The following is a 21393-nucleotide window of genomic DNA, read 5'->3' on the forward strand; positions in this document are numbered from 1 at the left end:
GCTCAGTCTTGCGGGTTAGCGCGGGAAAGGGGCGAGGCGGCCGGAGAGCGGCGGCCGCCCGTTATCCCCTCCCCCTCCTCCTCTATCGGGCTGGGCGGGAGCGACCCCTGTAGAGCCCCCCCCCCCAGGCTCCGTGGCCGCCCCCGCCCTGCGACTCCGACTGGCCTTTTCCCCCAGTGACACTGACAGTTGAACCCTCGCCTCCTCCCGTCCGCCTCCCTTCTGTAAAGGGACAAGCGGCTGCAGCGGTTTATTCCCAGGGCGCTGCCCCTTTAAGAAGGGGGGGGGGAGAGGCAGGAGGCGTGCGCGAGCGAAGCAACCCCACCCCCTTTTCTCCATTGACCTTTGGCTTTGCCAGTCTGCCTGCGAGAGGTGGGGCTGCGCGACCCCCCCCCTCCCCTCCCTGCTGGCGCTCGGCTCCGCTTCGCCCAGGGGCGGCTTCGCGGTCTCAGCATGGCCCAGCGCGGCAGGAGAGTCTTTGTGGTGGGAGTCGGGATGACCAAGGTACTCGGGGCGCCGGGGGCCGCCCCCACCCCCAGGTCTCTGCCCCCTTCTCTGAGGGGAGGGTCAGCCTGGGCAGCGCAGCTGCGGCGTCCCCCCAGCGCCTTTCCCTGAGGGGCGCAGCCCTTTCTCCCGCCTCGCAGTGGTCCCCTAAGCGCCCCCGCCCCCGGGGGCTGAAAGTGCTGCCCCTCACCCTAGTGTCTGGGCTGGGTTCGCACATAGCAAGTGTGGGGAGTCGAGACGCTCGGTGCGGGGGAGGAAGCCACATCCCAATGATCTAGGTCCCAGTTGCCCATTTCCGAAAGCTCCGATGAGACTTAATGGGGGTGAAACCACCACCAGGTGGAGACGAACCTGGGACCTTTAGTGTAGATAGAAGTTCAATGGCTCCGGCTATAAAGCCAGCTGGCTCTCAGCTTAGGCTGTAGAACTCCTCCTTGTCACTGGCTGTAAGTGCCACATGTGGGGCAGTGACCCACACCCGCTAGCTGTGGGGGTGACACACAGCTCCCTGTACCTGGTCATGCGTAACCTCGCACCTGTCTCCCCAGAATGGTTTTAGGCAGGACTCTTCTTCCTCCAGCCTCCGAACTGTCCTGAGGAATGGGTAAAAACAAAGAGTCCTGTGGCACCTTAGAGACTAACAGATTTTTGAGGGATTATGTGCAAGCCAACCAGCCCCCCTCTCTGCCCCATCGACTCAATAAATCTTAGTCTCTGAGGTGCCACAGGGCTCCTTGTTTTTGCACATACAGACTAACCCTGCTACCCCTCTGAGACTGGTTAATAGTTTTTTCACCCTCCCTCCAGACCTGGAGACAAGGCCATGCTTCTTTTTTTGAGTTAGGAGAGAAGTGTATTTTTCTGGATTTGACAAATCAGAAGACTTTCTTAGGTCAGTGGATAACTGAAATGGTGTCACCTGCCCTTGTTACAGATCCATTTACAAGTGGCTAGTTCCCAGGAAAAGACTACCCAATGCATTTTTGGAAAAAGTGCTTTAAAACTTGTTAGTTTAAATGTCTAGTAAAATATATCTTTTCTAGATAAGTTTTTGTCTGTGGCACTGTATCCGTGTGGAACTTAATAGTAGTGAGAGAGTGAAGTTTTTTCTGTGTCTTGCGTATTTGAATGTGAAACCTATGAGGCCATTGGGGGAAAAAATTAATTTCACTGCTCCATTTTTCCATAGACTTGGATTTTTGTCTAGATTTAAACCCCTAAAATGGCACTGCTGTAATGTCTCAGCGTAGATGAGACAGTACCCATTGGAGGAGGAGGTAATCTGCTGTGATGGGGAGGAGTGGGGAAGGCAGCACTGAGACTAGGGAGGAGGGGTTGGGCTGGGGAGATTGTAGCAGCACAATGGGAAGATGGGGAAGGATGTGGGAGCCAAGGGAGACAGTGCTGGAATGATAGGGAGGGAGGGGAGTCCAGGGGCAGCCAGGGCACTAAAATACAAGTTAGTCCATCTTGCTGCTGTCTTCCCTAAGCCTGATCTTGGCACTGCTGACCATGAGCAACCTTCCAGGGTGACATGGTTGGGGGGCTTCTGTGGTCAAGAGGGTGTTGCTAGAGGATGCTTTTGCAGTCACCAAGAAGTAGACTGTGACTGGTGGTGAGGGGCAGAGCTGCCATTGCATCCCCTTCCACTGTCCGGTTAAGTTGGCCTACATCTCATCCATGGCAGATCTAGATTCCCATTGTAGACCACTGCTGGATTCCATCTGTTTTAAGCCTCCCAAGTCTGACTGGGGCCCAGGCACTGTTCCTGCCTTAGGGCTCCTGGGCATGTTCTTGGGGGTGAAGATCTTCTGGAACCTCCTCCTGAGAGTTAAGAGCACACAACTACTTGCCCAGTTCTTGAAGCCAGTGTCCTATATCCTCCTGCTGTTGCTTAAATTCACTCTCTCCCAGAACTCAAGCCAAAGCTGAGTACCTTCTGATTTACCTGTTCAAGACAGCATGTAATAAGATATAGCACGCAAACATTTACATACTTTGCACAAGATTCTACCATTTTATTACAGTACTTTTTAATAGCATGGACACAAATGGATCTACACAAAAATAATAAATCCAACATGCATATCTCTGTCTGTTTCTTCATCAGTCAAAAGAGTGTTCTTTGGACTGAGGTTAAAGTTATGTGCAGACCCCCAAGTCTTTCTGTTGCAGAGCATGACTTGAACTATGGAATTTGGAGCCTTCTCTCCTCCCACTTCCATGGGCTTCCTCAGACCTTGGCCAGCTCATCATTTTCCTTCCTCCTGCCCAAAATTTCCTTTGTGTTTCTCCAGATTTGGAGTCCTGCTATCAACACTTGTCTCTTTGTGCTTGGGGAATGTCAACAAGTGGCCTCATTCCTGGCACACCCTCATTGTCCTTGGGCACGTTCGCACGTGGCACTTCACCTCTGTTCCCTTTTTTGTCTAAATAGAGCCATGTGCAGATACAAAATATGTATCTGCAAAAAGAGCCACAGATATCTGCATCCACATCCATGGATGTGGATATAAAGCGGCTATCTGCGTATTTTCATGGTTCCATAAATAAACCAAACAAGTGTAATAACTACATCCCTCCCTAACCTATGGCTTATTAACTTAAAATTCAAAAAGAAACACAAAAGTTTCCCTCCATCTTTGAGCTGTGCAGTTTCTAAACTCTTCTCCTGTCTCAGAATCATCTCTGCTTTAGCAGGCTACTCCCAGCCCTCCGTAGGTGTAGTGTGGCCATATGTCTCATTTTTGCTAGAACACGTCCTGACATTTTTTGAAAAACTGAGCATTTGTTCTGTTTGCTCTTGCCAGTTGCTCTGATCAATTGACAGGACCAAATGAAACAAATGCCTAGTTTTTCCAAGAAGGGGGTGTGGATGAATGTTTGGGGAGGCCAGTGGTGACATGAGCAGCTGAGTGATGAGGCTCACGCAGATAGTTGTGGTCCCTGGCAGCGTGGGGCATGAGCAGTAAGCCTAAGGCAGCGCAAGACTCAGGCAGTCAGGTGGCTCCGCACAGCTACGTGCGGGGGTATATGTTAGTATCGGGTAAGCAGCGAGGCTAGGCAATTTAAACTGTCCCTGTGCGCGGTCCCAATTTTACTTTGGTAAATATGGTCACTAGGATTATTAGGGATAAATTAAATAATCATGTAACTGCATCAAATTTTAGTGGTTACAAGTCCTGGGGGTGGTGCTGGAAATCAGTGCACTCCTGGCCCACTCCCCTGGAGCCCCCTGCCAGCCTGCACTGCTGCCTTTCTATCAGAGGCAGCAGCGCGGGGTGTCACCAGCCCCTGCCGAGCTCCCCATGGACAGGAGCTGCGCCGGCATCCCTTTGAGCAGTCTCTGTCCATGGCAAGCCTGGTTTGAGAGTTGTCAGCTTTGCACAGGGCCCGAAGCAGTGAGGGGGGAGGGCTGCTGTCCCGGCCACCCCTCATTGCTGTTTTTGCTGCAGCATGGCTACCGACTCCTTGTCCTTGTAATCTGGGAGCCAATAGCCCCACAGGGCTGGAGCAGTTTTTCAGCCCCGGTGGGCCGCAGGTAGGGGAATGCTCCCAGATGATGATTAACCATTACCTGGTAAGCATCAGCCATTAGCTCATGAGACTATACCTTAGTCTCTAAAATGCCACATATTTGTTGTTTTTTCATTTACTAAATGTTATAATGATGTGAGATCTAGGATTGATGTGGGGTGAGTGGTTTCATGGGACTAGAAGCGACCTAAATATTTTGTGATTGGGAGAAGTGTAATTGACCATTTATTACAAAGACCAGCTTGCATGGGTGGCAAGATAGACTAGAAAGGCTAAGAGAACTATTTGTGACTCCAAGGTAAGACTCTTACGGTGATCCAGGAGTCAACTTGTAGAACTTTTTGCCAGAGGATATTGTGAAGGTCAAAAGTATAACAGGGTTCAAAAAATAATTGAAACATTCATGGTGACTAGATCCATCAATGGCCTAAATATTCCCGGTGGCAACCTCATGCTTTCAATGTTAAACCGCTGACTGCCAGAAACTGGTACTGGACAATGCAATGGATCACTTGATAATTGCCCTGTTCTTTCATTCCTCTGAAGAGTCTGATACCAGCCACTGTTGAAAGACAGGATACCTGGGGTAGGTAGACAATTGGTCTGAACCAATAGTGGCCATTATTATATTCTTATAATTTCATAATATTAACCAGAATTCATAAACCATACATAAGTTCTCTTCCCCTAGCCTATTACTTATTTTAACAACCGTTCTTGAAACTTACTCATGGACTGTTTACAGTTTAGCTAGCCCTCTTTTATGGAAAGACACGCATGAATTCCTATTTAACTATTATTTCTATTAAACTAATTCAAGAACATATTTTAAATAGGTAATATAAAAGCATAAATTGTATCTAGTTCTCTAGCATTAGACAAGTTTGCAGTCTGTTGAAAAGTCATTCTTGAGGACAGTTTGGCAGTGAAGGACTGTATTAAATCCTGGTTGCTTATTATTAACATTTCAAATATCTCAATTTTAATTCCAGTTTATCTTAGAGGTATCATTTACTATATTTAATTATTTAGCTGCTAATTTAATGTATATTTCTAATTTACAATAAACTTGCCCTGGCCCAGAAGAGGGATGTTAAATTTGGATTAATTGGGTATTTGATTAGTTGATAAGGATGCCTCTACCTTTAAAGTGTAGCAACAGCCCCAGAACTGTTGCTGCACTTCAGAGGAGAAAGTGCTGTGGGGATCATGGGACCAGCAGGGGACTCAAGCAGTCCCGTGCTGGTCCCGTGGTCCCCAAGGTGTTTCAAAGAGGCAGTGCCTCATTGAATCCAGGGGGAGCAGGGGAGTCCCCAGCTGGCCTCCGGCTGCACACAGCATTTCAAAGTGGTAGATCCTGGACTCCATGTGGTGCTGCCACTTTGAAATACTGTGTGCAGCCTAGGCCAGTAGGCAGGGGCTGTGCCAACCCGGACGCCAAGCAATCTCTGCCTGCAAGGTGGCCTGGGGGGCAGGTGGGAGCCAGTATGCTAGGGATGTAAGCTAGTAGTTGACTAGTCAACTAACTGATAAGTCTATTCTTATCAGTTAATCTAGTTGACTACTCACATTTCCCCCTCCTTGCTGCCTCTCGAGCTCCCCTCAGCAGCCTCTGTCTGCAGACAGTTTGGACCTCCTGTATTCAGGGGCTGTTGCCACCCTGCGCTGCTGCTTCTGTATCAGAGGCAGCAGCATGGGGCGGCAGGCAGCCAGATTGTGTGATGAGCTGGTTTTTAAATTGGCTCCCCTTACAGACTGGCTGCTACCTGCTACCCCATGCTGATGCCTCTGATACAGAGGCAACAGTGTGGGATGGCAGGGTTGGCCCCACTCCCAGGGAACGACTGCATTGGCTGCCAGCCCCAGTCACTATAGAATACTTGACTAACCACTAAGAATTCATGTGGTTAGTCGACCATTATATTACCTGATCGCTAACAGCCCTAGTACACTTGGGGAGGAGGCTGGTCCAGGTCTGGAGACAGAGCAGGACTGAAGACTGAACAGGATTGGGGGGGAAAGTAGGGCTGGAAGCATAGGACTCTCTCCCTGCCTCCCTCCCCCTTTGGAGGCTGGTCTGAGCTCTACTGCATTTTTCTCCAAATGTTCCACTGCCCCCCCCATAAGGAGCATGCCCCACTCTTTGGGGGGAACTGTGCTATGCTGTGTAGTCTCTGTGGAACAATGGCTTTGCATGGGCCATCTGCAAAAGGGATTTTACCCTGAGTGTTCAGATGTAAAAATATAATTTACTCAATGATACATGAATGTAGTAATTTTAGCAAAATATCTGTATTAAGTTTAAATGTTGTTTTCCTTCTTGCCAGTTTGAAAAGCCTGGTGTACGGGAAGATTGGGATTACCCTGATATGGCTAAGGAGGCAGGTAATTAATGGCCAACATGACTTCTAGTTTTAATATTTTTTTCTGAAATGTATTAAGAGAGAGGGTAAAATGTACAAGAACGGAAATAGCCAAGGAACATTCAAGACAGAAAATTTAAAACTGAAATTTCATAGAATTATAGGACTGGAAGGAACCTCAAGACGTCGTCATATCCACTCCCTTGCACTCATGGCAGGACAAAGCAGCATCTAGACCACTCCTGACAAGTGTTTGTCTAAAAAAGTGCTATTAAAAATGTCTAATGATGGAGATTCCACAACCTCCCTAAGCAGTTTATTCCAGCGATTAACCAAATGTCCAACTTAAACCTCCCTGTCTTCAATTAAAGCCCTTGCTTCTTGTCCTATCATCAGAGGTTAAAGGGAAGTAATTCTTCTGTTCTACTCTGAGCTGATTAGGCCTCAACTGGTGTATTGTGTTCCGGATGCCACATTTCAGGAAAGATGTAGACAAATTGGAAAAAGCCCAAAGTAGAGCAACAAGAATGGATAAAGATCTAGAAAACATGGCCTATTAGGAAAAATTGAAACAATTGGGTTTCTTTATCTGGAAATGAGAAGACTGAGAAGGGACATAGCAGTTTTAAAGTACCTAAAAAGTTGTTACAAGTAGGATGGAGAAAAAAAAATCTTTTTTATTTCTTACAACATTCCTGCTTACAATACTCCATTGAAGGTGTACCCAGGCACAGTAATTCCTCATTTAACACTATAGATGCGTTTCTGAAAATGTTCGTGCTAAGCGAAAATGTGCTATGTGGGGTCAATTATCCCATTAAAAATAATGGAAAAGGTAAGGGTTGCATTTCAGGTGGTGGTGACAAAGTCAATTTTCTGTTGGTGCTGGGTTGTCAACATCAACATTAGATATCTAGCGACACAAGATATCTAGCAACACAGGTCGCCGCGGTTTGTTAAAACACAAAGATAAACACGTAAGTGAGCAGAGGAGCACTGTGACCACGTGTATTCATCCGCTCATGCTTATTACCACTATTTTCACCAACTCATACCGTCGCACGAAGTAGTCTGCCACTTGATTATTTTCATGTTATTTTGGGGCCGGTTGTGTTATTTGAAAAACATTCCCTAAAAAAAAAAAATCATGCTATTGCGAAAACATGTTAAGAGGGCACATGTTAAATGAGTAATTACTGTACACGGTTAACAGATGAGCCTGGGCTCACTGGTTAATCCTCACAGTTATACGCAGTCCCCCCTTCCTTCCCCTGCGTGCTGTTGTCTCTGTATCAGAGGTAGCAGTGGGGGGAGTGGGAACCAGTGTACATAGGAAGCCAGCTTTTAAGTTGCCTCTCTGCATGTGCCGGCTCCCACAGTGTCGTCTGCCTCCCACAGAGGCAGCATTGTGGGGGGAGGGAGCCAGTATACACGGGGAGCTGGCTTTCAAGCTGGCTCACTGAGCGTACTGGCTGCCATCGAGTTGACTGGTTCTCTGCCCCGTGTGCTGCTGCCTCCCACAGAGTTATGTCTTCTTTTTTGCCAGTATCACACTATTAACATACTGTGACTACTCCCCCTCCACCCCCACCCAGATTCCTTTCCATAGGATTCCATCCTAGGCTGTTATTTCACATTTTGTACGTATGTAAGGGTATGTCTACACTTCATTACTCTTCCGGGAAAGGAAGGCAAATGCAGACACCCGAAATTGCAAATGAGGAGTGAGGATTATTTCGAGGGATGGGTTTTATCTCGAAATAACCCCGTTTTTTCTCGAAAATAGCGCTATTTCGAAATAGCGCCATAACGCGATTATGCAAATGAAGCGTGGGATATCTAACAGCTAATTAATTTTTGAATCCTATGTTCTTGGATCCAATATTTCGTGGCAGTGAGTTCCACGGGTCAATTATGCACTATGTTAAAATATTTCAGTTCAACAATAAGGACAAATGCAAAGTACACCACTTAGAAAGGAACAATCAGTTAGGGTATGCCTACACTTCATTCCTCTTCCGAGAGAGGAATGCAAATACAGACACCCGAAGTCGCAACTGAAGCGGGGATTTAAATATCCCACGCTTCATTTGCATAATCGCATTATGGAGCTATTTCAAAATAGCGCTATTTTGAGAGAAAACCCTTCCCTCGAAATAACCCGTAAGGATTATTTTGAAATAGCACCATAACACAATTGTGCAAATGAAGCGCGGGATATTTAAAGCCCCGCTTCATTTGCGATTTCAGGTATCTGCATTTGCATTCCTCTTTCTCTCGAGGAATGAAATGTAGACATACCCATAAATGCATTGTTTACTCTTTCAGATACAATGGGCCTTGAAATTTGTTTCTGTAGTGCACGTGTAATACTATTTTGTATTTGTTTACAATTACATAGATGCATTGCATAATGTAGCTTTTTATTCAGAGGGATGAATAATTAAATTTCATTAGCTTTTCATCCTCTACATAAAAGCCTAAGTTATATGTGGTCCTCTAGACTGGAGAAAACTGTAAGAATATTTGTCTGTCCCTGTGAGAATGAATAATGTATTTGCCCTTAGGGGGGAGGGATAGCTCAGTGGTTTGAGCATTGGCCTGCTAAACCCGGGGTTGTGAGTTCAATCCTTGCAGAGGCCATTTAAGGATTTGGGGCAAAAATTTGTCAGGGATGGTAATTGGTCCGGCTGGGGACTGGACTTGATGACCTTTCAAGGTCCCTTCCAGTTCTAGGAGATAGGCAATCTCCATTGATTTAATTTCTGTTATTGCCTCCTTATAAGTTTTGTATGGATCATTTTCTCAAAAAATATTAAAGTTTTGACTGCTGGATTTTTTTAAAAAATCTCTCTCTAGGTCAGAAGGCGTTGGCTGATTCAGGTATTCCTTACTCAGCAGTGGAACAAGCTTGTGTGGGCTATGTTTACGGTAAGTTATGTTACCAGCTTAGGGTGTGAGTTTGCTAACACCCACTTGCTTAACTTTATTTTATGCATATGAGGAATCTGGTCAGTGAGAATGAAATTTAATTAATAGTATTACACATGCACTGTACAAAGCCTTTGGGAGGATTAACATCCACCCCTCCCTCCCCATTCTTGGACCCACCTTAACACACAGTGTATAGGTGCTTAAACGGTGCACTTATATACATCTTTGCAAGATTAGGGCCTCATACTTTTAATGAGCACAGATTTCAACCTTAGTGACCTTTAAAGTGTCCAGTTATTTTAATAATTGGTAGGCTTAGATTTCAAGGAAGCTTGGTACATGTGCAAGTATCAGGATCAGGTCCTCCAGAGTTATCCTTTGTGTTTGATCTTCTTCAGCACTTTATATGAAATGTGTATAACACATATATTCTTAATTGTTATGGAAATGTCATTCATTGCAGTAGTGTAAATGACAGTATACTTTTGCTGCTTGCTCCACCTCTGGAGGTTGAGAAGTTATGATATCCTTGCCTGCAAGGCTAGAACATCACTTTCTTAGACATTAAGTCATAAGGAGACATGTCTGCTATTTCTTCCTTATCTTTTCTTTTTCTTCGCAGTACTTAAAGATACATTTATACATTTTCTTTTTTCAGAGCACATTTGCCCAACTCATCCTGAGTTATCTATAGAAAAAAGATTAATTATTACTTAGTCCTCCTTCATGTACATTATGGAAAAGAGTTGGTAAAATAAGGAAGTTCAGTGTGCAAGTTAAAATTCTGAGAATTACTTTTAGCAGTAACACTACCACTAAGAAGCCAGTCAACATGGCAAAGCATTTTTAAAAATAAATTTGACCAGGAAGGGCAAATATCAAACTTGCATGTGAATTCAGCTCAGCCATCATGTGTCAACAATGCCCCTCTGCCATGTATATTGGACATACTGGACTCTGTCTATGCAAAAAAAAATGGACACAAATCAGACATAATAAATGATAACTTTACAAAAATGAGTGAAGGAGTGCTGAAACCTCCCTGGACACACAGTTACAGATTTTATCTTGGAACACCACTTTAACCATCTGCTTTCAACAAGTGGTGTTTGTGATTGACCAGATAATATTAGTAAAAGAAAATCAGCTGGGATATTTAGAGGAAATGGAGTCCAATAGCTCAGGTTGACTCTTAACTCCTCATGATGCTTTTCGTATGGTGAGAAAGCAAACTCCCCTAGTGTCACAAGTGTATGTATCTGGAACAGGCACTTTACTGGAGACTGTTATTTGTACAATCAGGCAATAGCGACTGGTGTAGTGGTGTTAAATTTGGATTAATTGGGTAATTGAATAATCGATGCAATTTGCATCAACTGTTCGATTAGTCGATAAGAGCACTACCAACTTTTAAGTGTAACAACTTCAAAGGTGAAAGTGCTGAGGGGAGCATGGGGGCCAGAAGGGGACTCAAGCAGTCCTTCCACTGGCCCCAAGCTCACCATGGTGTTTCAAAGCAGCAATGCCTCATGGAGCCCAGGGTCAGCTGGGAATGTAGTTGGGATGCAGTTTTTTGGGCAAGCTCCACACTTTTTCAAAAAGCCGCTCTTCCTCAAAAAATGAGGTTTACGCAACTTTTTGAAAAAGGGGGGGTTGCCGAAAACGGCCCGTGTCCCATCTACTTTCACTTTAGAAAGCTCTGCTTTCGAAAGTGAGATCTGAAGAAGATATGCAAATTCCCGTGGAACTTCAGCGTAATCTAGATGACCCCTTAGCTTATCTGTTGCTACCAGTTGAATTGGAAAATTGTGCCGTTCAAAGATTTTAGAATTGTCTCTTCTAAAATCAAAGTATAGCATTACACATATGTTGTCAGAATTTTTGCTGCTATAAGACTGCTCCCCACTTTCGTTTAAATGCTTCATTTTTGTACAAAGGTGACTCAACATGTGGTCAGCGGGCTATCTATCACAGTTTGGGATTAACTGGCATTCCTATCATTAATGTAAACAACAACTGTTCTACTGGATCCACTGCTTTGTTCGTGGCTCAGCAAGTGATCCAAGGAGGTAAGCTTTGTTTGCTTAGAATTAATTAGCAGTGATGTAGTGTGTGTGTAATAATAATAAATAATAATACAGACATATTAATTAATTTCATGAATCTCTCTGAGATGAATGCAGATAAAAGGAAATAATAATAAAAGAGAATTTCATAAATTACATTTGTTCATTTTCCATAGGCACAGCTACTTAAGTTCTCTGCCTGCCTCCCCAGATTGGGAAGGGTGATTGGTAGTGTCTGGACTGATCAACTTTGTCATACTCTGTGTCAGAGTAGGATGTTCGGATATGACAAAGAATCTTGATTGCTGGCTCTCTTTATAATTCTTTTGTTAACTTGCTAGCATTAGGAAAAACAATTTGAAGCAGTTTATCCTTGCTGCTTTCTTTCCTCCAAGACCTTTCTTTCTTATTCCCTCCCCCACCCCACTTACTAACAGAACAGTGAGAAGATGTGTGCTTGTTTCTTTTAAAGTAGTTTTTCTTTGTCTTTATCTGTTGCAGCTCTTTATTTTATTTTATTAACCATCTTTTTGTCGAAGCAAACGCCTCACTCAGTTTACGCGGCTAAACAGACAGTTTTATTGGCCAATAAAAGCAAAGTGAGCCAAACGTGGTCCCAGCAAAGCCGGGTCCAGTAAGGCTGGCTAATACAATCAATCCTAGTCTTTTATACCCTTAACCAAACAAGTCTGACGTCAGGGCAAGAAACCAAAGCGAACTTCAAAGAGGAATTATTATCAGCATAGAAAGAAACAGGTTAAAAGGGAGTTCGAGCTTCAGCTCAAAATAGTTCATTAACACATTCCAACAGCGCATCCCTCTGGTCTCTCCCCACCTCGGTGAAGGCCAGTTCACTCCCTCGTGCAGACACAAGAAACTGAAATGGCTTTTTGTTATACAGAATGGCTTCTAGCTAAATATGAAATAGCTTCTACATTTTGAAATATACTTCAATCTTACACTATAAGTAATACTACACTGAATATTCTCTTAGTTGAAAGGTGATCTTGGAAAGGAAAGCCTTTTTATGTTTTTTGGTGTAAAATTATATTTTTCAAGTTTTTTTTTTTTCCTTGTGTTTTTTGGTACTAGAATATCAGGTTTTGATTTTCAGTTTTATTGAAAGGACTTTTTGGAGAACTGAAACTAGTGGGTTTATGACATCATGAGAGACTGAAACCTTGAACCAATGAGAGCAGAATGGAGTTTTAGTCAGATTGTTTAATAACTCAAACTCTTGACTAACACTTTAGGGAAAATTCTTTGTGAATGATTTTATATATACTGCTTTTCAACTGAAGAGTGAGGGAGTTTACACTCCATTTCTGTAATTCTTCAGGGAGTTTCATAGTACAGAAAATGGGATGAGGAGGACACATGATATTCCTGTTATTTCTATAATTAAAAATATTAACTGTGAGTTCCTGTAATTAATTGTATTTCAGTATTTGTGATTGCCAAGTGTTCCCACTTCAATTTTAAGAAATTCATCTTTCAGCATTAGAAGAATGATATGGTTTTAATTCTTACTTCACATCAATTATTTGTGTAATCTCAACACCATTTTCATTCAAACTTGACTCAAATTCAGAAGTGAAGAAAGAGGAAGGAAAATGTGCCATTTTTTTGTCTTGTTTTAGCAAAATTCATGTTTATAGTACATAATTTAATTTAGACATTTAGTCTTATTTCAAATAATGAAAACTTTATTTTTAAGGTTTGGCAAATTGTGCTTTGGCTCTTGGCTTTGAAAAGATGGAAAGGGGATCCCTTAAACCTGAAGTAAGTGTCTTTAAAGTATTTGTACCTTTTAATGTAATCTAGGAATATAAATGTTTAAAATGTATAAAATAATTCCAAATTCCCATGTACATATAGTAGTTTAAAGATATCTGACAAGTATCAGAGGGGTAGCCATGTTAGTCTAGATCTGCAAAAGCGACAAGGAGTCCTGTAGCACCTTATAGACTAACAGATGTATTGGAGCATAATCTTTCGTGGGCAAAGACCCACTTCGTCAGATGCATGTAGTGGAAATTTCCAGAGGCAGGTATAAATATGCAGGCAAGAATCAGGCTAGAGATAATGAGGTAAATTCAATCAGGGAGGATGAGGCCCACTTCTAGCTAGAAGAGGGCCTCATCCTCCCTGATTGAATTTACCTCATTATCTCTAGCATGATTCTTGCCTGCATATTTATACCTGCCTCTGGAAATTTCCATTACATGCATCTGACGAAGTAGGTCTTTGCCCACGAAAGCTTATGCTCAACTACAGTAAACTTCCGATAATCCGGCACCTTTAGGACCCAGGGGATGCCAGATTATCGGAAGGGGGGCTATGAGGAGTCTGGGGTGTGGTGGGGGGGATGCCACCCCAGGCCCCTTATAGACCCCCCCTTCCGATAGTCTGGCTCTGCCCCAGGTGTCCCTGATTCAGCCGCTGCTGGTCAGTTGACGCCTGGGGCAGAGCAGCTGGAGTGCTGCCAGGTTGGTCCGGTAGCGCCGACCCTTGGCGCAGTAAGACCAACCCGGAAGCACCCCAGCTGCTCTTGAGGACGCCTGGGGCAAAGCAGCTGGGGTGCTGCTGGGTTGGTCCCGCAGCACCACTTCTTGGCGCTACTGGACCAACCCAGCAGCACCCCAGCTGCTCTGCCCCAGGTGTCCCCAAGTCAGCCACTGCTGATACTGATCAGCAGCTGACTCCAGGAAGCCCGAGGCAGAGCTTCTCTGTCCCGGACTTCCTGGAGTCAGCTGCTGGTCAGTTTCAGCAGCGGCTGAATCAGGACGCCTGGGGCAGAGCAGCTGGGTGGCTGCCGGGTTGGTCCCACAGCGCCGGACCTCGGCGCTGTGGGGACCAACCCGGCAGCACTCCAGCTGCTCTGTCCCAGGTGTACCCAAGTCAGCTGCTGCTGAAACTGACCAGCGGCTGATTCCAGGAAGCCAGGGCAGAGCAGCTCTGCCTCTGGTTTCCTGGAGTCAGCCGCTGGTCAGTTTCAGCACCGGCTGAATCGGGGACAGCTGGGGTGCTGCCGGGTTGGTCCCGCAGCCCCGAGGGGCAGCGCTACGGGACCTACCCGGCAGCACTCCAGCTGCTCTGCCCCTGGCTTCCCCGATTCAGCCGCTGGTCAGTTTTAGCAGCGGCTGAATCGGGGAAGCTGGGGGCAAAGCAGCTCCAATGGTCTGGCTGCCTGGAGCACTTCCGGGTTCCTGATGGTGTTGGACCAGAGGAGTGCGGGGCCATCAGATGCCGGACCATCGGAGTTTTACTGTACATCTGTTAGTCTATCAGGTGCTGCAAGATATCAGACAGTTCGCTTAAAAAAGTAAATAACTGTTTTTCTTCATGTGCTTGCTTATGTCCATTCAGCATAGGGGTGTATGCTCGCCGCATGCACCAGTGCCAGAAGGTTTCCTTCAGCAGTACCCATAGGGAACCATGCTCAGTGCACATGGCGTGGTATATAGGGCACCCTGGGCCCCTCCCTCCTCACTTCCTTCTGGCCACCAGTGGAGGTGCTTTGAACTCATTGCTCCAGCTTAGCTGCAGCAGGAATTACTCCCGTTATTCAATTATAAATAGTTTAGCAAATAGTTCAGTTTAACAATTCATTAGTCCCCTGTAGGAACATAGCCCGGGGACAGAGTATGCCCTGCTCCTTTGGCTTTAAGGCCTGTACTGCGGACCTATACCAGTTAGCAACTAATGTGCTTACTGCCTCCATTGTCTGGGAGAATCACATATCTCCGGAAGTGTCACATCTGGGGTACGACTAGACTACGAACCTTTTTCGAAAGAGGCTTTTTCGAAAGAATATTTTGAAAAAGCTTCTTTCGAAAGAGAGTGTCTAGACTACGAGCCGCTTTTTCGAAAGAGTCTAAATGCTGTCTTTCGAAAAAGCACAGTTCGCATTCAATAGCATCTTTTTTCAAAAGGCATTTGGTAGATCAGTGCCGCAATCTGCATGTCCTTGAAACTCCTACCTGACTGCTGCTTGCAGTCACCTATGTTAAATGGACATGAGCAAGCACTGAAGAAAAGACAGTTACCTGTTTCCGTAACTGCTGCTCTTCAAGACATGTTGCTCATGTCCATTCAACTTCTCACATTCATTCCCTTCTTATCCAGATAAATGTTGGGAAAATAACACTGCAGGGCACAGACTGTCCAATAAGTTCTTGGACTGCATTGGAGACAACTTTTTATTTCAGAAGTTTGAAAAAGCTACCGAGGGGAAGCTGTTCTAGATTTGATCCTAACAAATAGGGAGGAACTGGTTGAGAATTTGAAAGTGGAAGGTGCTTGGGTGAAAGTGATCATGAAATCATAAGAGTTCACAATTCTAAGGAAGGGTAGAAGGGAGAACAGCAAAATAGAGACAATGGATTTCAGGAAGGAGGATTTTGGTAAGCTCAGAGAGCTGATAGGTAAGGTCTCATGGGAATCAAGACTGAGGGGAAAAACAACTGAGGAGAGTTGGCAGTTTTTCAAAGGGACATTGTTAAGGGCCCAAAAGCAAGCTATTCCGATGTGTCGGAAAGATAGAAAATATGGCAAAAGACCGCTTTGGCTTAACCACGAGATCTTGCATGATCTAAAAATAAAAAAGGAGTCATATAAAAAATGGAAAGTAGGACAAATTACAAAGGATGAATATAGGCAAACAGCACAGTAATGCAGGGGCAAGATTAGAAAGGCAAAGGCACAGAATGAGCTCAAACTAGCTACGGGAATAAAGGGAAACAAGAAGACTTTTTATAAATACATTAGAAGCAAGAGGAAGACCAAGGAGAGGGTAGGCCCACTGGCCAGTGAGGAGAGAGAAACAGTAACAGGAAACTTGGAAATGGCAGAGATGCTCAATGACTTCTTTGTTTCGCTCTTCACCGAGAAGTCTGTAGGAATGCCTAACATAGTGAATGCTAGTGGGAAGGGGGGAGGTTTAGAAGATAAAATAAAAAAAGAACAAGTCAAAAATCACTTAGAAAAGTTAGATGCCTGCAAGTCTCCAGGGCCTGATGAAATGCATCTTAGAATACTCAAGGAGCTGATAGAGGAAGTATCTGAGCCTCTAGCTATCATCTTTGGAAAATCATGGGAGACAGGAGAGATTCCAGACGACTGAAAAAGGGCAAATATAGTGCCCATTTATAAAAAGGGAAATAAGAACAACCTAGGAAACTATAGACCAGTTAGTTTAACTTCTGTGCCAGGGAAGATAATGGAGCAAGTAATTAAGGAAATCATCTGTAAACACTTGGAATGTGGCAAGGTGATAGGGAACAGCCAGCATGGATTTGTAAAGAACAAATCATGTCAAACCAATCTGATAGCTTTCTTTAATAGGATAACGAGTCTTGTGGATAAGGGAGAAGTGGCGGATGTGGTATACCTAGACTTTAGTAAGGCGTTTGATACGGTCTTGCATGATATTCTTATCAATAAACTAGATAAATACAACTTAGATGGGGCTACTATAAGGTGGGTGCATAACTGGCTGGATAACCGTACTTAGAGAGTAGTTATTAATGGTTCACAATCCTGCTGGAAAGGCATAACAAGTGGGGTTCCGCAGGGGTCTGTTTTGGGACCAGCTCTGTTCAATATCTTCATCAACGATTTAGATATTGGTATAGAAAGTATGCTTATTAAGTTTGCAGATGATACCAAGCTGGGAGGGGTTGCGACTAATCTGGAGGATAGGGTCATAATTCAAAATGACCTGGACAAATTGGAGAAATGGTCTGAGGTTAATAGGATGAAGTTTAATAAAGACAAATGCAAAGTGCTCCATTTAGGAAGGAACAAACAGTTTCATACATACAGAATGGGAAGCGACTGTCTGGGAAGGAGTATGGCAGAAAGGGATCTAGGAGTTATAGTGGACCACAAGCTGAATATGAGTCAGTAGTGTGATGCTGTTGCAAAGAAAGCAAAGATGATTCTGGGATGCATTAACAGGTGTGTTGTGAGCAAGACACGAGAAGTCATTCTTCCACTCTACTCTGCGCTGGTTAGACCTCAATTGGAGTATTGTGTCCAGTTCTGGGCATCGCATTTCAAGAAAGATGTGGAGTAATTGGAGAGGGTCCAGAGAAGAGCAACAAGAATGATTAAATGTCTAGAGAACATGACCTATGAGGGAAGACTGAAGGAATTGAGTTTGTTTAGTTTAGAAAAGAGAAGATTGAGGGGGGGACATGATAGCAGTTTTCAGATATCTAAAAGAGTGTCATAAGGAGGAGGGAGAAAACTTGTTCATCTTGGCCTCTGAGGATAGAACAAGAAGCAATGGGCTTAAAGTGCAGCAAGGGAGGTTTAGGTTGGACATTAGGAAAAAGTTCCTAACTGTCAGGGTAGTCAAACACTGGAATAAATTGCCTAGGGAGGTTGTGGAATCTCCATCTCTGGAGATATTTAAGAGTAGGTTAGATAAATGTCTATCAGGGATGGTCTAAACAGTATTTGGTCCTGCCATGGAGGCAGGGGACTGGACTTGAAGCTGGATAAATTCATGGAGGTTAGGTCTATAAAAGGCTATTAGCCAGGGGATAAAATGGTGTCCTTGGCCTCTGTTTGTCAGAGGCTGGAGAGGGATGGCAGGAGACAGATCGCTTGATCATTGTCTTCAGTCCACCCTCTCTGGGGCACCTGGTGCTGGCCACTGTCGGTAGACAGGATACTGGGCTAGATGGACCTTTGGTCTGACCCAGTACGGCCATTCTTATGTTCTTATGTTGATGACCTCTCGAGGTCCCTTCCAGTCCTAGTATTCTATGGTTCTGTCAGAGCTCTGGCAAGAAGGAACAGAGGAGGGAGGGCCTTGGGGGTGTCCTACATAGCATGCCATGTGCATGCCCCTCCAGGGGCGCTGACCTTTGTCCCCTATGGGTACTGCTGAGGGAAAAACTTACAGCACATGTGCATGTGGCGAGCACACACACTATGTTGAATAGACACGAGCAACACATCTTGAAGAACGTTAGTTATGGAAACAGGCAACTGTCTTTTTTGATGGAAATGTAAGTAAAGGTATATTTCAGGACCATTTATTGTGGGAATATAAATGTACAATGTGTAAATCTTGTATCCACCAATAAGAGATTAGTCTTCCAATATCGATAAATCTACCAGAAAAGTAATGTTCAGTAGTTCCTAATACCTGCAGAATATGACCTAAACCGGTGACTGTCAATTTTTTCAGACTACTATATCACTTCCATGACTCCTGAGTTGTCTTTTGCACACCCAAGTTTCACTTCACTTAAAAACTACTTGCTTGTAAAATCAGACAAAAAATATTAGAGTCAAAGCACACGATTACTGAGAAATTATTTACTTTCTCACTTTTACCATATAATTATAAAATAAGTCCATTGGTGTTTAAATCTTATACTTACTATACACTGAAATGTATCTTGAGCAGTATAAACAAGTACATGTCTGTATGAAATTTTAGTTTGTACTGACTTCACTTATGCTTTTTATATAGCCAGTTGTAAAACTAGGCAAATATCTAGATGACTCGATGGACCCCCGGAAGAACTCTGCTTATCACCAGAGTTACATGTACCCCTTGTTTAGAACCATTAATTTATACCAGTATTTCTCAGTAACTGTGGATTGGTGCCAGTGGACAGTGATTGTGGACTGGCACCAGTCTCTGAGATTTCTCTGATACAGTTCAAGAAGGCAGCAAGCCAGTCCTTGTTATCAAAAAGGTTGAGAAAAGCTGACATAATCTGTATTAAAGACAAAACTGAGAGGAGGTGCAGAAAATTATAAATGGTAAAAGTGAGGGTACAGAGTGATTAAAGTGACTTGCCTAAAATTGCACAGCAAATTAGTGGCATGGGAGGAGAGAAGCCAAATCTTCTGGTTTCTAATCCCATGCTGAATCCAGTAAACTGAGGGTTTCCATAAGTCCTTTTCCTTCACCACCTCCCTATAACACAATTGTTTTTCAGTTATTTTACATACTTCTACTTTTGGAAATGTATGTTACTTTAAAAGTAGAACTGTAATCAAATAAGGTGGTAGGAAAGATGTCAACATGAGTCTGCTTGCATAAGCGTGGTTCCTGATGCCATATATAATCTCTGCTTTCCAATAATGTTTAAATTCAGTCTCCTTCCACGTGATAATGTTATTGAAATAATATGAAATTTCGTTTTTCCTTCTGGGAATAAAATTTAAAATATCAAATTATTTCTGGAAAACAAGGACTGCAACATAAGTACAGTCTCATCTGTGCAACTCATTACCCACAGACCTGAAACATTAGTTTTGTTATGTTTCTGACTGTCTACTTCTTATCTGTGCTTTCTTGAAAGTAGGCAGGTTATTGAAATTTCAAAAAATTCTACTCAGGCACCAGAGTGCTGTCCACTTGAACTGTTTGCAAGAGAGATTCTCTTTTTCTCAAAGTCCATTATGTTTTTACAGGAATGCTGTAGTTTATAAAGGAAAAGGATAATTTGCTTTAAACGTGCTGGCTGCTTAATTTACAATTATTTTTATTTTTAGTTCATGAACAGGACAAATCCAATAGACAAACACATAGAAGTGATGATAAACAAATATGGCTTATCAGCGGCTCCAGTAGCACCACAGTTGTTTGGAAATGCTGGAAAAGAACATATGGAGAAATATGGTAATGTTCAAACTTGTGGGGAAATGCAGAATAATGTATTAAAAAGAAGACAAATGGAACATTTGTTTGGGATATACTTCTACATAGTTATTCCATGACTTTCTTTTCACCAGGAATAGTACCTTGCCGTAACCAACATCCACAACTAATAGTGTTGGGAAAGGGGTATCTCGATCAAGGGATATTTTCATAAAGTAGATTAATGGGGTAGACTTAAGCTTGTGGTATATACTCTATGCCAGGGTCTAAGTTCCCTCTAGGCTGAGCAGCTGTGTGACCGCACAGCTATTTTCTGAGCTCTGCTCAGAGGTTCAAAGCTCCCATACAGGCAGGGAGCTCAGCTAACTGGCGGGAGCGGGGTGTCTGTAAGCAGCAACTAAATGGAGCTGCCATGTGCTGAAGAGCTCCCAGAGCAACTAAGCAGGCGAGATAAGTAGAGAATAAGTGGCCAGGGGAAGGAGTCAGTGAGTAATTAATTAATTGGGTTGGGGGGAAGTCAGCGGGGAGGGGAGATTGGAGAGTCCCATCTGCCCAAGGAGAGAGAGAGAGAGAGACAGAGGCAGAAACCCAGCGGTCTCTTCAATACCTCCTGGGCTGAGAAGGGGGAGATAAAGGACTGACTGCCTGGGGTTGGTGAGGGAAAAAGAGGTTGAGTGGGTGGTGGCATCAGTACAGTGAGGTAGAGGCAGGGGGCAGTTTGTTTGGGGTATCCTAACTCACTTTCTGCAGTCCTCTCTGGCTGGTTTGGTTTGAGGGAGGAGGGGGAGAGCAGGCTTCATTGGGGATTTGTGTGCCAAAAGGACATTTGCTTTATCACATTTCAGACAAAGTTTGCATAGGTGTTAATGGCTTAAGATAAGAAAGAAAAATATTATTTTAACAGATTTTTTGGAGTGTTGTAGATATCTAAAACTCAGAACTTAATGATTTTTTCGAAATCCTGTGTTACTAATTAATACATAGTAAATTTTATTGCATTAAGGCCAGATTTTTGCTATGTGGTAGAGTTCTGGTACGTATGAATCAGAAGTAGCGAGTACTAGGTGTGATGATAGTTTTGTAGGATGAAATCTTTTTTTGCAAGCTCTTTGAAACATGCATCTGTCTACAAACCTTGAAGCCACATGTTAATTTGTTCTGGGGCTTCTACTATTCCTCGAGAGGAAGAAGGCTTATTCCTTACCTTTTGTACTGTACCTTTATAGCCATTGAGGGTACCTTACAACAACTAGACACCTTTGTTCCAAGGGTGTCTAGTCCATCCATCATCAAGCTGGTGGTGGTTGTCCTGGGGGAGGGAGGGGACTGGAGCCCTCGACATCTGGCTCCGGAGGCA

General features: G+C 43.9%; 1 protein-coding gene across 1 annotated transcript in view; it reads left to right on the plus strand.

The window, feature by feature from the left end:
• The first annotated feature begins 358 nt into the window (after positions 1-358).
• The window catches only part of SCP2 (sterol carrier protein 2), a 57378-nt gene continuing 36343 nt past the window's right edge, over positions 359-21393 (plus strand). Inside the window, exons 1-6 of the mRNA XM_006126385.4 lie at positions 359-504; positions 6369-6426; positions 9264-9335; positions 11276-11407; positions 13122-13186; positions 19931-20057. Of these exons, the coding sequence (XP_006126447.3) occupies positions 454-504; positions 6369-6426; positions 9264-9335; positions 11276-11407; positions 13122-13186; positions 19931-20057 (505 nt within the window). The 5' untranslated portion in view covers positions 359-453. The remainder of the gene's footprint in view (positions 505-6368; positions 6427-9263; positions 9336-11275; positions 11408-13121; positions 13187-19930; positions 20058-21393) is intronic.

Source organism: Pelodiscus sinensis, chromosome 9 (genome assembly GCF_052426305.1).
Source record: "Pelodiscus sinensis isolate ZL-2025 chromosome 9, ASM5242630v1, whole genome shotgun sequence".
NCBI classification, from domain to species: Eukaryota; Metazoa; Chordata; order Testudines; family Trionychidae; genus Pelodiscus; species Pelodiscus sinensis.